This window comes from Toxotes jaculatrix, chromosome 11, assembly GCF_017976425.1.
Source record: "Toxotes jaculatrix isolate fToxJac2 chromosome 11, fToxJac2.pri, whole genome shotgun sequence".
NCBI lineage: Eukaryota > Metazoa > Chordata > Actinopteri > Toxotidae > Toxotes > Toxotes jaculatrix.
In genome coordinates, this window is record NC_054404.1 from 2,018,448 (window position 1) to 2,033,709 (window position 15,262).

At 43.1% G+C, this 15,262-nt stretch overlaps 1 protein-coding gene across 2 annotated transcripts in view; it reads left to right on the top strand.

The window, feature by feature from the left end:
* atrnl1a (attractin-like 1a) overlaps positions 1 to 15,262 on the top strand; it is a 185,050-nt gene that overhangs the window by 148,267 nt on the left and 21,521 nt on the right. For both annotated transcript variants that reach the window (XM_041050639.1, XM_041050640.1), the window contains one exon: positions 1,196 to 1,291. In XM_041050639.1, the coding sequence (XP_040906573.1) occupies positions 1,196 to 1,291 (96 nt within the window). The remainder of the gene's footprint in view (positions 1 to 1,195; positions 1,292 to 15,262) is intronic.

Genomic DNA, 15,262 nt, shown 5'->3' on the forward strand with positions numbered 1-15,262 from the left:
TGAAAAATCATCTCAGGCTGTAAACATACTAAAGTTTTCTCCCTGTAAGGGTCACAGTCTGGAGCCCAGATTTTCCCTGTGCCTGATTTGTTTCACCAATCAGTAATGTGTGTGTGTGTTTGTGTGTGTGTGTGTGTGTGTGTGTGTGTGTGGCGAGGGCTACACCAGGCAGATTTTTTGCCGAAACAACAAACAACATACTGATGATTAGAGCTTGGCGCATTATCAGCCAGAAATGAGTTTGTTGTGCGTGAAACAGGTGGCCACCCCCGAGCTAAATGTAGAAGCAAAACCCCATTAACATGTCTGTGGTGAAGTTGAAAAAGCCGTGAGACGGGGCTTTTGTCGGAGAGTGGAGGGCAGATGAGAGTGCAGCGAGCATGTTGTTTTTTTGTCCTCACACCTACCGCACGTACTTGTGTGTGTCTTTGTTTTACCTTGTGTGGGAGAGTATACCTTTGCGTATGCATGTTCTCAGTATGTTTTTTTTTTTTAGTTTTTTACGTGCTGCGTGTTTCTCTGTTGGTGTTTTCAGTTGGGGTGTCTGGATCTCATGCTGATAAAGGCCTTGCTGTCTGCCTTTGTTCATCTGACATTTCCTCATTAATGAAGTTTGCCCGCCCTCCTCCTCCTCCCCTCTGACTCTCTTCGTCCCTCCACCACCTGCCATTCCACTCTCCTCTTCGCCTTCCTCCTGCGCATCTATCAAGCGCTTTGATCTCTGCTCACCACCTCCTCCTCCTCCTCCTCTTTCTCCTCCCATCCTTTTCTTTTTCTTCATTTACTGTCCTGACCCGTTTCTCTTTTTACTTCTTTTCAACTTTCTTACTCTTTTCTCTTTCCAATTTCTCCCATTTATTGCCATCACTCTTTAACCCCACTTTCTCCAGCAGTGATTTTAAGCTTCCTTTCTTCCTTAATCAGACATCTGAGAAAGTGGTTTTGGTTGTGGGGTAAAAACTACTACCTAGATGTGTGAAGGGACAAATTGAGCAAAATTCTGCCCATGAGCAGCCACTACTGTTAAGATGCCCTTGAGCAAGGCATTTAACTTCCTGCTGGTCCAAGCAGAGCTCTTCACTGACCAACAGCACATGGCACATACATGAATATCATTGTTTTCCATCAGTGATAGATGCGGACTTGCAATTATCACATTGAATTAAAAAGCCTTTTTTTCTGTCTCCCTCTGTAGCAGCTGATGAGAGAGCGACAGCAGATGGCCAGTCGTCCCTTCGCTTCGGTTGCTGTAGCGCTGGAGGTGGGCGGTGACCAAGAGGAGCTGCTACAGGTCAGCAGAGACACAAACATGGATGCACACAGAGATAAACAAAACTAAAGAAGACACTCTTAAACATACAAGGAAAAACACACACACACAACATAGTAACTGAGGGCAGTGTTCATTTTCATACCCGTGCCTGCTGAAATTATCACAACACTTGGCAAGTTTGACACTGAGACTTGCTATTGTTGAGACTGACACACACACACAAGGATATAAACAGTGCTTTGGCATGGTACTGCTGTGGGTGTGTGATTGTGTGGGGGTGTGTGCGCACACAACAGGATGCTGACACTGTAAACAAACTGGTAGTGCAAGTTGTTTTCACTGGCCTTTGAGAAATGTTAGATTTGAGGCAGCTGTTAATAATAAATAAGAAAAATCTTCCGCTCAGATTGAATCGAATGTATGTTGTTGGACAGTGTGTGTGTGGATGCAGGTTTGTCTCACCACAGATTTTGAGACCTAGGGACAAGTTGCAAGGCAGCAGAGAAAAGCCAAACAGACTCTTGTTTTTGTCTTTGAAAGGCAAAGTTCTCCAAGAACCAGTGAAAATAAATGTCTCTTAATCAAGCCTGTCGTGTTTGGAGCTGAATGGAGTTGAGATTCATCTAGATGGCAGTTTGACATCATCCGGTTTGCTTGGAATATCCAGAGTCATCCCAAAATGCAGTTCACGGACAAGTCAACGTCGCCCCTTGTCGATTCAGTAAGAATAGCAGCGTCTGTGCCATTGTTTCCTGATTAGACACTAACAAAGTCACAGAGCTGCAGTGGGTGCAGACCGGCCACCACAGCTGAGCTGTGGGATTAAATGTGTTCAGAACGTCCACAAACAAACACGGACTCCTCAGGCTGAACTGAGAATACTGTATCATCAGTGTCACAGACTGAATCAGCAGCTTCTGCACTGGAGTTTCCCTGGTGACTGGAAGCACCACTGTCCCCTAAGCCAGTAAAAAATCGTTAAGTGATTACTCCTTTGCAGATAAGTGATTACTCTCTTGCAGATAAGTGGTCGGTGACCTTTTAACCTTGCTGGTTCAAACCGTCTGAACCAGTATCACTGTGGTCCATGGTGTCTGAAAATGTGTAGAAATGCTAGAGAACATGCGTCACCTGCTCACATGGGTCACAGTCAACAGGTGTGTTTTCATGATGTTGTAGGACCCCTCAGGTCTGTAGGCAAGTATTAACGTCAGAATGCATACGGTTTCAATAGCCCACTCTTCACTTAGCTGTCCTGTGTGAGACGAGGGCTCTCTCTGTGATCCTCCACCACGCTGGCACCTCACCTTCACCCACTGGCCCTGAAGGGTCCTCCAGAGGCAGCGTGGCTGGTGGAGTGTGAGCCCTGAGAGAGGCAGCTGGCCCACTGCTTATATCAGCCTCTTGTACAGAGAGATTACAGAGTGCATGCTGCAACATGACAGTGGTACTTTCAGTGAAAGGGTAACTGCCAAATCTGATGTGCCCTTCTCCTCAGGGGGTGTGGCGGGCAGTTTTTCAAATGATGGTGTCATCTCTGTTTTGTGATTCTGTTGCTTTGTGAATAGCAAGTACGTCTGGGTGTGTGTCGGTGTGATACTAGGACATGAGGATGTGGAGAGTCTTGGTTTATTGGGTTAGTTCAACAGGACCGTTGTTGGATTGATGGATGGAGGAGGACGGGGGTTTTAAAATATTTCCCAACGATGCATTTTAACATTTTTACAACAGTCAGCATTATATATTAAAACAAGAACTAATAACAGACTAAAACAAAGTGAATGCTGGCCACGTAACACTGTGCACTCATGCAGGAATGCATCTGATTCAAATAACCTCTGTCTCCATCTTTTACTGTTGGAACAGGTTTCCCCTTTTCTGGGTTGAGTCAGATCGTTTATTGATTTTAAATTCATTTCATTTTGGGGATATTCTGTAAAAAATATATTGTGACATTTTAAAATTCAATACCCTTCTTACCCTACGGTTCGCTAACGGGAAATCCCTCCCACACACACACCCCTTCAGGTTTCACCTCCTCACACAGTTTGAGCTGAAGGTTATAGAGACAATGGTGTGGAAGGCTATCTGCACATGATGCAATTAGTTTCAGCTCAGTTTTGACCAGGTTGCACTCGGCCCTCTTCAGTTTGTGCCTGTGGAAACCTCTGGAGTGACTCCCCTTATCTCTGCCTCAGCTTGGTTTCCATTTCATTCTTGAAGGTGAGAGACAATGGGGCAGAACGCTATCTTCACTCTGAGGTTAATTACACAACATCTGGTTCATAGTCAAGCATGCAGCTTAGCATAATTGCGTAATGAATGAGGGAAAGGGAACATTTTCATGCTGCCCCGCTATTTTATGTTGTCCCGGTTATGCAGATCAACAGAGTATAGTTAAACAAATAGAGTCATCATCACCCCATTGCGTGCCACGTTTAGACAGAGAGCGCGGAACACAACACCTGTTGTTTCCACACTGGCTCAGTGATTTGGTCTACATGAGAGAGATGGGAAGATGTATGAACCATGTAATGAACATATCATTGCATGGAAAGGAGTGTAGCACTATTTTATGGAGGATTCATACATAAAAAATGGCAGAGTGGTGCTTTTTAATTATTTATATTTCCTTTGGTTATATTTTTAATTCTCTGTTGTACATGTTTCCCATCTTCCATCACGTCTCAGTGTATAATTAACAGCAAAACATGGAACAGGGTTAGGGTTAGGGTCCCTTTCTTCCTTACTTTGGTCTCTTTCACACAAAAATTAAATTCAAACCTGTGTGAATATTTTCCACATTAATATCTGAAGACAACAAACAAATCCAAAAAGAAATACCCCTTTCACTGCCTACAGGATATAGTGTTACGTTAAACATAGAATTTGAACACACTGCCACAAGATGAACATGATTTATAGCGGAAAGTTGTGGTGCTGACTCAAAGTCAACAGACCATGTAACCTGAAGCTGGAGCAAATCCTGGTTAAGAGCTCTGCAGGAGGGCATCTGAGCCTGACCTGGTGCAGTCTTCAGTCCCCTGGTGATCAGAGCTCGGCCCACCCTGAATGGGGTTAATAATCAGCCTGTGGTTCAGTCTCATCGTAGAACATTGTAGTTACATGTACAAGTCCATGTGAAAAGTCTCTGAACATAATAAATGCAGAAATTACGTTTCCCATTAAAATGTAAATGAGAAAACAAATTAGTATTGTATAAACAGAATTTCTAGGAGCGAGGTTGACATGTAAGAATATGTGCATATACACATACAGACACATATTGTATGGTTCTGTACTGACAGCCAGTATCTGATTCGTGACTCATGTCCTCTCTGACCACATTGTGTTGCCATATGTGGAAACACTGTCTCTTCTGGCACAGTAGAAGACGACGTCCTCTCAGCTTCCCCCCTTGAGTTTCAGCATCTGTGCTCAAACCACAGTCTTTTTCTCTCTGTCTCTGTAAGAACAAACGGTTTTAGGATCCATCACAATATCATGTTTAAATTCATGTGGACATGTGGTGTGCTTAGATTCCCCCGGACACATAAAGGTTGAGCTTAAAATGCTCTCCAGGTGGTTTTTCTTCAAAGTCGTCTTTTATGGCCTCTGTAGACTTGCAATTATAGGTACTCCTGGAACAAGAGTCATCTATCATTTCATTTCACATCACGTGGTGAGGTGTCTGGGCTCGGTTAATCTTTTATAATGATACAGACTACAAGTGTCACGGCTGGAAAGATTTTTTTTTTTTTCCTCTAAAGACTTGCAATTATCCTCTTCAAACAAAAGGAAAAATACACTGGGCAGACTTGTGTCAGTGTTGTGAGAAGAAAGTTTTCTCATGCTCAGGTGTCTGAGATGGCTTAATGAAACAAACTACATGTGTCACAGCTGGATGGAAATGTGTTGGCCTGTGCAGTTTCATCCAAACTATCAGTTAAATGATCAGTTGTTTCCAGGGGATGAAAACTCGAGCTCCATCCAGTGAGTGAGTGAGACAAACAGAACCCAGCAGCTACTTTTACAGTATATCACTGGAGGGAAATTGATCTTGTGTTTGCAGTAGAGAAATGCTTTCATGTTGTGTCCGTGCGCTTTCAAAAGGTTGGTTCATCCAAATTAAAATAAGAACATACAGTATTGGTGTCACATTGTTTTGGTATCTCTCTGGAATTTTTGCAGCCACTTTAATCCATTGGTGGTGAACATTATTTTGAAAAACTACATTATAAACATTCAGAACTCAGGTATCTTCACTGTTGGCAGTTTCCACTATAACTACTTTCAAAAAAGAAAGGTTCACTAAAAAAAACTGCTGCTCTGTGTTCTGTGGATTATTTCGAGAGACTGGGACACAGTTGCAGGAAAGAGATATTTTTATTTTATTTATTTATTTTTATATTTTGTTTTTGGCATCCAAGACATTTTACCTGAGCAACTACAACACCTGGCACCCGCTTCTCCGACTTCCCACTTTGTGATAGATTAAGTTTTTTTTCCTGAATTTGAACCTGAATCGGAATCTAAAACCAAAATGATATAATAGATATAACTAGAGTTAGGTGAAATGACCCAGACTTGATTTGGGGATGACATAAAAGAAAGTTTCCAATTTTTTTTTACCAGTGAGTTTAATTTCATTTTTCTGATAATATCTAAAGAGTTTCATGGAAAGCACTATGTTGTTTTGTTACTAATTATTTCTCCAATAATTATTATTATTATTCACCGTTTATTAGACGTTACCCTTCATTTGTACTGAATTAGAAATTAATCATTTTCACCCTATAATTTGAATGAAATCATGTTGGTTTTTTCTCCCAGGAAATCTAGTGGAAATGATGTGGAAATGACGGGTGTGTAAAACTCTATGTATTCAGTGCAGCAGATGATATTTCCATTTCCATGAACATGGCCATCACTTCCTTGGTTTGCAAAAATAACAAAAACTACTAGTGCAAATTCCACTGCTGAAATATAAATCCTGTGTATCCGTATGTTAGTAAAACGTCTTTGAATAGTGAGCAGGCTGTGACAGTTTACCGCCTCTTGCTTCTTCCTAACCACAACCCTCCATATGTTAAATAGGAGTGAAAGCCAACTCATCACAGAGTATATGGCCGTGCGTTGCAGCTAAAGGCCGCCTCCTCCACTCCTCAGCTTGATCAGGGCTTTACAGCGTGTCATGGCTGCATTACAGAACACAGGCAAAGTCATCAGCATAAATCGATGTTTCCACCGGCTCCATAAAGTACTGCCGTTACGTCGTAAAGCTGATGAGCCCGCAGCAACTAGCATCTGCGCGCCTCCGCCTGCGAAAAGCAGTGCCCACCTTGCCGCTGATTAACGACAGTCTCTGGTTTTCATAATGCTATTTAAAGCAAAGAATGAATCAATATCATATCTTATGTTTTAATGTGGCGTATTTATTCTTCAATTGCAGGGATTTAATATGCCTCAGGAAGGCGGGTTGGTGGGTGGGGGAGGGATGGAGGTACGGAGGGCGGGAGAATGAAGGGGAAAGAAGCAGATAAAGAATATTTATGACGCCGGGGAGTAATGTATGTTTGGGAGAAAAATACACTGCTAAATACTGATTTACCCACAGTACATGCACACACACGGCACTGCAGAGCTCAACAGATAACACAACAGCTTCTATCAGGCAGAGAAGAAAAATGGGAAGAGGTGCAAACACACCTGAAAGCGCACACAGACACATTCATTTGCATTCATAATGGACAATTGCATGTGCACTCCTTTGGTTTACTTTGCAGTCACCTGTGGCTCTTTCTGTGTATCTCACGGCTGAAAGGCATGGCCGCCGACTCTCACACACACAGCCATGTTATTAACTCAATAACTCACACCTCTGTCAACACTAACAAGGCTAAAACAAACCCATTGCTCTTCATGTTCTGTTTGCACTTTAACAGAAAGGCTTTTTTCTTTCTTCTTTTTATCATTAGGCAGATTAGAAAAAGTGCGCGGGCCACACATTATTTCACTGACTGGAGCAGAAGCACCTGCAGCAGCCTCAGCTGAGCAAACGTGCCGACTATCTTCAGCCGCCCCTCTTTCTCTGCGTCTCGTTATCCCTCTGTTTATCTTTCTCTTTCTCTGCTACCTCTCGGCCTCTCTGTGAGGTAAATTTCTCAGAAAAAAAAGATAATCTAAACATATCAGAGAAGTGGTTCACAGTGAGGACAAAGATGGCAAGTGCTCAGTCATTGAGGTTTGCTTCAAAACGAGCTTACTCTTGAAATGAGGTCTATATAAACATTTCTAGGAGACAAGGTTGACCTCAAATACAGCTGTTGGATCGGTGTCTATCAGAACGTCACACTTATTGATTTGTCATTTAACAGAATTTTGTTTTTCTCCGGTAGCCACTACACTCAGAGCGGCTAAATACCTGTTGAATTACTGTTGGGCTAACTGTTGTGTTGTGCGTTGTATAAGAACTTTATGTTGATGTTTCATCGGTGAGAATCAGTTTCTTCACAGCATGAAGCACAAGGGAACTCATTTGGCAGCTAGTTTAAACTGTTGCGAGTTACAACACCTGAGATCTAACGCTTGTTTATGGAATCTCACTGTCAACACATGCAGCTAATCAGGGTGTCTATATATAGATGTATATGGATGAGACAATTCATGTCAGAGATTTCATTTAACCAGTGGATTAAATGTTGAACAGAAATGTCGTTATTTAATAAACTGAACAGGAACGTTGAGTAGGAGATGCTTATATCGAGCTGCGTACGCGTGCAGACAGACAGTATCTCTCTTCTGATGAGATATGCACATGAAGTCAGATGTAAACGGCCACATTTTCCCTCCACTTCTAACCCTAACCTGGAGAGAACCCAAAGAGGATTTGAGTCAGACGAGCTAAGAACTTGTTGTACTGTTACATCCTCCTCCTTCCTCCTTCCTCCCCTGCAGTGGAGGATTTACCTTGAAACAGCAGGCAGTGACCAGTATCTTGTGAGAACACATAAACACACACACACACAGCTATAAAAATATGGGAGTTAACATTTTATGACCCTGGGCCCCTGTCTTAAATTTTAGAGTTTTTGCAGAGTTATCTTTTCGTTTTTTGGGGGGGGTTTTTTGTCCCTAGCTGTTTTACAACAGCTTTTATCAGTGTGAGACACATTTTTGTTCTTAGCTTTAAAGAACATCTTGCCCTTCTCAACATGTTACACCATATGTACCCTTTACATTTTTCAGAGAGAGCAAACACATGTTTCATTTGGTCTTTGACCACGTTTTATTTTCAGCCTGTATTCTGTAGTACTGACACCATCCACAGCAGAGTTGGTATCAGACTGTTTCAGATGTTCTGGACTCTTTACAGCCCCCTCACTTTGTTTTTTTTTTTTGCTGTCAGTTCAGGCTCAGGCTCAGTGTCACACCTTTCCCTCCACTTCTTGGGTAAAATATAAACAGCATGTGGCTCTCAAATATTCAGGCTTGTCAGACACATACCGTATATCAGGACCGCTTTGTTCTTTTTTTTTCTGTGATTACAGTTTTAAGGAATTCTAGTTTGTTGCTACAGAGAGCATAAAAATATAGGTTAGTGTACCTCTGTTGGTTTGATAGGGTTGTTTATAGAGTTCGATTTAATGTGTCCTTCCTTGGGAGCTGGTGAAGTGCCTCAATGGGCAGGTTCAGTAAAAATAGGTACAGATTTTGACATTATGAAAATTGCCACTCTTCTTTCAACACTCCGCAGTGTTACGGTGTCAGTGTACCCTGTCATGAACTGGCTGTTTTCTTGCAAATCCCAGGTTGCTCTTGTAACTCTGTGCTCTCCATCGTCTCTCTCTTCCTGTCTTCCTCCACATTTGCAGTCTCTGTGTCTTCTTCACCTGCAACATCCTTTTGTCTGGCCTCCTGCGCAAACAGCTTTAAACATCTCCCCTATTTTTCCTCCCTTGCTGAAATTTTAACACACTTTCTCTCTCAGTTTCTCCATCCTTGTCTCCCTCCTCTCCTCTCTGCTCCATCCATCTCGCCGCCTCCCCTTCTTCCACTTTTTCCCTCCGTCTGACTCTGTCCATCATGTTGTTTAGTGCCAGTTTCAGGTTCAGCTGACCAAGCAGGCGCACCCATTATGCCCTGGACTCTCAGCCAGTGTGTGTGTGTGTGTGTGTGCGTGTGTGTGTGCGTGCGCGTGTGTGTGTGTGCGAGAGAGAGAGAGAGAGACACTGTCAGCAGCATGTGCTGCATGGTGTAAGAGAAGTGGGTGAAACTGAGTAGAACACAGTAGAGCACAGCAGATGTGTCCTCTCAACAGGAGGAGTAGATGTGGGCCTCACTGCCATGTTAGAGGACAACATGTACTATGCAGCAGTGTTTATGTGACATATCAAACCTTAGACCACAGTCTTTCCCTAATGTTTACCAAATAGGTTGACACCTAAAGTAAGAAAAAAAAGTCCAGAGCTCTGGTGTGTTTCAGAGCTGTGGATCCAGGCTATGGTGTGGAACCTGGCACCCATATTCTTTCTCATTAGGCCATTTTCTCAGTCTACAGCCTTTTCTTCCCTGCTCTCCTAATGATGAGTGTGTTTCTCTGTTCTCCTCCTCTCTCCTTGATCGATATCTCCACCCCTCCTCCTCTGAAATCCATCAATACTGAAAAAAAAAAAAAGACGAGAGAAAATTCAGGAATGATGATGGCCCTTTAGAGCATGTGCACGTGCGTTAGGCGTGCCCGTGTGTGCATTTATACAGTACAGGTGCATGTATGTGTGTGCACAACAACGCACATATTTGTGTGTATAACCTCCCCTGTGGATGCAACTACACATCCTTGGCAGGCAGAAAACACATTCATCTTTCCAACACTAATAGTGAAAGGAGAGTGGAGAGGACAGAGTGTGTGTGTGTGTGTATGTCTGTGTGTGTCTGCGTCTGTCTGTGTGTGTGTCTGTGTCTGTGTGTGCGTCTGGAGAAGGAGAGGGTGAAAGACAGATATACTCCACCTCCCAAATTAAGAACAGGCAAAAAAAAAAAAAAAAGAAGTTTGGCTTTCATGAGGCATTAGAGAGATGATTAATTTGTCGTCACAGAGAGAGAGAGAGAGGGGGATGGAGGGACAGAACAAGGGAGAGGGGAAGAGATAGAGGGAGGGAGAGGTTGTGAAGTGGCCCTTCTGTCCTCCCTTGCAGTAATAGGATTGTTCGCTCTCCGACGTGCTGATTAAAATGGAAATTCAACGCAACTGCCGACTCTTACACACACACACACACACACACACACGCTCGCACAATGTGCTTAATATGCAGGTGTGTGGAGACGAGGATGTGACCCGCTGTCCCACACTGAGGACTGGAGGAGGAAACGACAGAGACAAGAAACAAACAAGTGGAGAGAAACGATGAAGGAGAGAGAGACATAAACGATGAACAGGAGGAGAAAAGGAGGCAGGAAGTGTAAAAACAGGACAACAAACACAAAATTTAGGAGAGAGACGTGCAGGATGAGCAGCCTGGTGGGAGGAATGATTTGGACATAAAGGACTCCATTACTGAAAGTCCCATTCATCTCCTGCATAGACACTGTTAATCCTCTGTGCTCTCTTTTAATTACATGTTCGTGTTCGCTTGATGAACACTTCTTATATTCCGAGTTGTTAGACGTGTGCGTGCTCAGAAATTAACGCGGCACATCCACAAGATGCAATTAAGCACATGAACGGTGGATGCAGTGTATTAGGGTGAGAGGTAAGATCAGCAACACACTGTGAATAAACAATAACAACAAATAATAACAACAATGGCTGAACATCTCGAGCAGAAACTAATTTATGATGACGCTGTTTCTGCCTTCTCTAAGTGAAAACGTCCCCATGGTTAGAGGGACATATAAATGGACAGGAGGGACAGTAACTGCTCTAAACACAGGTCATACTGTCTGTGAACAAACAACAGAGGATGGGGATATGTTGTTTGTTTGTTGTTTGTGTATTTGTTTTTTAACTTTAGTGTGAACAGTCCTAAGTTGGATGAGCATTTTCAAACTGTTTGAAGTAAATGTTATGATAACACATTGTTTTAATAGATCATTACATGACATTGCTTTTTTTGGGCAGGCTTAGTTTTGTAAGTTTGGCTGGATTAATGACTTTGTGACTTCTGGAATGGACTCTGGCCTGATTGATTGTTGTAGCTTTCTTCAGTTTAATTATGTGTGATTCAGAAGATTTATTCTTTGAAAAGTGCAATGAGAGTAAATTAAAGCCAACAAGAGATTTGCAATATTGGTAATTTGATTAATTTGGTTTGTTGTCTCACCCTGAGAAACGGTATTTTGTAACCAGACTCCTCCTACTGTGAAACTCCACAGAGAAAATGCCAAAATGTATGAAAGCAGGGGGGAGGAAACAAAGGACAAGGAAGACAGACAGAATGTGGACAATAGATATAGAAGGAATGAGAGGAAGAAGAGGGATGGGGGGAAAAAAAAGATGCAGGAAGGCAGATGGTGTGTGTGAAAGTGCGAGGCAGCTGAATCTATAGACAGATTAACACTCTAATAGATGAAAATTGTAAATAATTTGCTGTAATGGTGCATCCAGGCTCTCGGAGCGAAGGGTTGATTCAACATGACACTCGATCTCTGGGAGCCTTCAAACACCACTAAGCGATTCGCTTGACAAGCAGCCGACTTCGTTCCCACCAACACAGAGTGCAGCTACAAGCCACCGACTCCCAGCGGTGCAGCTTAAAGCCAGAGCGAGTGTGTGTGTGTGAAAAAGAATATCATTCCTCATTTCCTCTCCTGGTTTCAGCCCTGTCATCCTACTCTCCTCTGTCTCACCATCTCTCCCTCTCCTGCCCTCCACCCTCCTGCTTTGTTCTCCTCCCCCCTCATCTCTGCCGCTTCGCTCTGCACATTTTTCATCGTTTCATCTCCCTGCTCTTTCCTTTTCTTCCTATTTACTTTTCCTCCCTCTACTTCCTTTCCTCTCCTTCCATCTCTTCTGCTCTTCTCCTACATCTGCTCTCATCTGTTTTCCTCTTCTTTCCTCTCCTCTCCTTGTCTCCTTTCATCCACTCATCTTCCTTTCATCTCATAATTCTTTACCTCTCTGTATCTCCCTTAAATTCTCTCCTAATTTTCTGTTCCTTGTGTCCCATCTCCTTGTTTCCTCACCTGTCCTTTTATGTCGTTTTCTTCTCCTCCCCTCTTCTCCATTCATTCCTTTCCATACCTCTCCTCTTTTTGTCTCCTTTCCTCCTTATTTCATACTCATTTACTCCCTACTCATCTACTCTCCCTTTTTGTCTGTTCATGTCCTCATTTCTCTTTTTATCCTCTCCTCTGCTCACTCCCTCTTCTCTCCTTGTTTCCTCTTCTTCACCCTTCCCTCCTCATTTCCTCTCCTCCTCTTCTTCTTGTCTCCTTGCTTCTGCTCCGCTCCTCACATATAAACCACTGTATCACACGTTTTAAATGTAAAAGTAGAGTTGTGAGGACGATGCTGGAGGACAGCCTGCAAGAGGCGGTCACAGAGACAACAGGGTGCCCGCTCTGCAGAGCCTTTTTGTTTACTTGTTTAGAAGTTATATATGACAACAAACTGTTTATGAGAGAGACAGGAAGCACAGCTTTTTATGGAGATTAGAGAAAAAGGAGGAGGAGGAGAAGAGAAGGGACGAGGCATGCCATATCTCCCGTTGGATCTCTCTGATTACAGGGATAAAGATACCACTTTGTGCCGGAAAATCTCCTCTCACTCTCAAAGCTCAGAGGGATTTTCTTTTTTCTTAGAAATACCTCAAACATGTCCGCCTGTTCCCTCCGTCTCCCTCCCCTCGGTCTATGAACAGAATCCAAATGTAAATGGCAAACTGCACTTTTTCGCTTGTTTTATTCATTAAGAGAGAACAGCTCTTCAAATGCCACGCGGAGGAAACGGCACAGCAGCACATGCTCACTCTGTAGTTCACTCGCTTTAAAGGTCATAGGTCGTTGGTTGGTGGGTTGACAGATTTGCAGCTTTAATTGGGAATTAAATAAAACTCCGAGTTCATCTCCTAAAAACAGGTTTACTCCACAGGCTGTGCCTGTGTTCCAAATGAAAACAACCTAGAACACACAACTTATCATCTGTGTCATCACCTTTACTGCTTCAGGTAACAACAAGTGCAGGTGTTGACTGATAAGAATATTGACTTTTAAAAAAAGAGAAACCTCATTCGAAAGGGGTCCAAGGACAGTCGGGCCCGATCTGAATGAGACCGGGGGATAGTTAGACTTTAGATCATACAGTTATCCCCAACACAGAGGCGCAGAGAGAGGACTTCAGCCCTGGCAGCAGCATGATGCTCCACTAATTAGAGCAGCGAATGTTCAACAGAGCAGCAACACATGTTTTAAGAATGGATGTAAACTCGCTTAATAAAAGAAAACTTTCTCCTGTGATGATGCTCAACACGACCAGAGCTGATCGAGAGTGACACACAGACCAGAGGCGTGCGGCAGCACACGCTAACTGCGCAGACTTCTGCTGTGAACATGCATGTAAAACACGTGACAGTGACACAGAGCATTGCGTATCTGTAACTCATGCATACATTCAGAAAAAAAAAAATCCTTCAGTTCAGAAACACTGAACCACCTGACCCGAACTATCACACTGATGAGTACGACAAAAGCGCTCTTCACACACTGTCTGTCTCACTCCCTGATCAGCACCATTTCCTCTCAATCCAGCAGGCTCCCTGTGGAGCACAGCGACAGATACAGACAGACAGAGAGGGGAGGAAATGGAAAAAGGGGCTTTGGATGGAGAGAGGATTGGACACGACAATTTTCTGCCCTGCGGGGGTGGACATGCATGGCCGGTCTAATCGGCTAAGGAGGGCACGACAGGGGGGCACTCTCCACACCTCAGGGGTCAGAGAGCGACGCGGTGTTTGTGTATGTGTGTGTTCCCACGTGTGTGCCGGTCTGAGATGTGTTCGACGGGGAGGCCAATTGGGGTTACAGCATGTTCAAAGCCCCACAATCCAGCATTGAGCCCTTTGTGTCAGTTTAAAGCCACTTAAAATGCCACCAGGGAGGATGAGCGAGACAGGGAGAGAGAGCGTGAGGAAGAGGGGGAAAGTGATCATGGGTTACCTAAAATAACCTCCAGACATAATGTCTTCAACAGGATTGTTTATAAAAAAAAAACAAAACAAAACAGCATACTAAATAAATAAATAACATTTTATCCCTAAAAGATGTTTCACTGCCTAAATAAAAGAGAGTGAAAAAAGTGCAAATACTTTATTTCGTTTTTTAAACCATGCCATAGACACTCAAACTTAAGTGTTTCAACAAAACAGTGGTTATTTCTCAATAAATCTTGAAGTTCTTGGTACTTATAACTTAATGACTTACAAATGCAGAAAGTTAAAGTAGATTGAATACGGGATTCAAAAAGATTCAGATTCAATCGCAGATTCAGATTTGATAAAATTCCACGAAGACCCAAACCGCATATCGGCTTACAAACCACGTCTTTGCTCCGAGCAGAGAAGCATTAAGAGTGTAACACCCAGACAATCAGCGTAACAAAGATCCTGCTGCATACTGAGACTGTGCCCAAGGCTTTTTATCGATGTGAGCACAGATAAGCCAAGCATCGTTTCAAGAGATGCCCCTGATATCCAAGTTCTAGTGGCTGTGTTTTAAAGGCACTGTGGTGAAGCTTGTGTGTGTTTTTGTGTGTGTGTCATTTTCGCAGTCCAGCACTGATGTGGTGAAAACACATTTAACTGGGTTAAAATGGGCTGAATCTGGTTTAAAGGTAAATGTTCTTTTGACATCTAGGTTTAACAGAACTTCATCAGCTTTAGGTTAGGTATACGCTTCTCAGTCACATTTAACCCAGTTATAACTTTGGTTCCTTGACATCGTTTGACCTGCAAATCCCTGAATTTGCAGGTCTATAGGGATCTATAAGCAAAG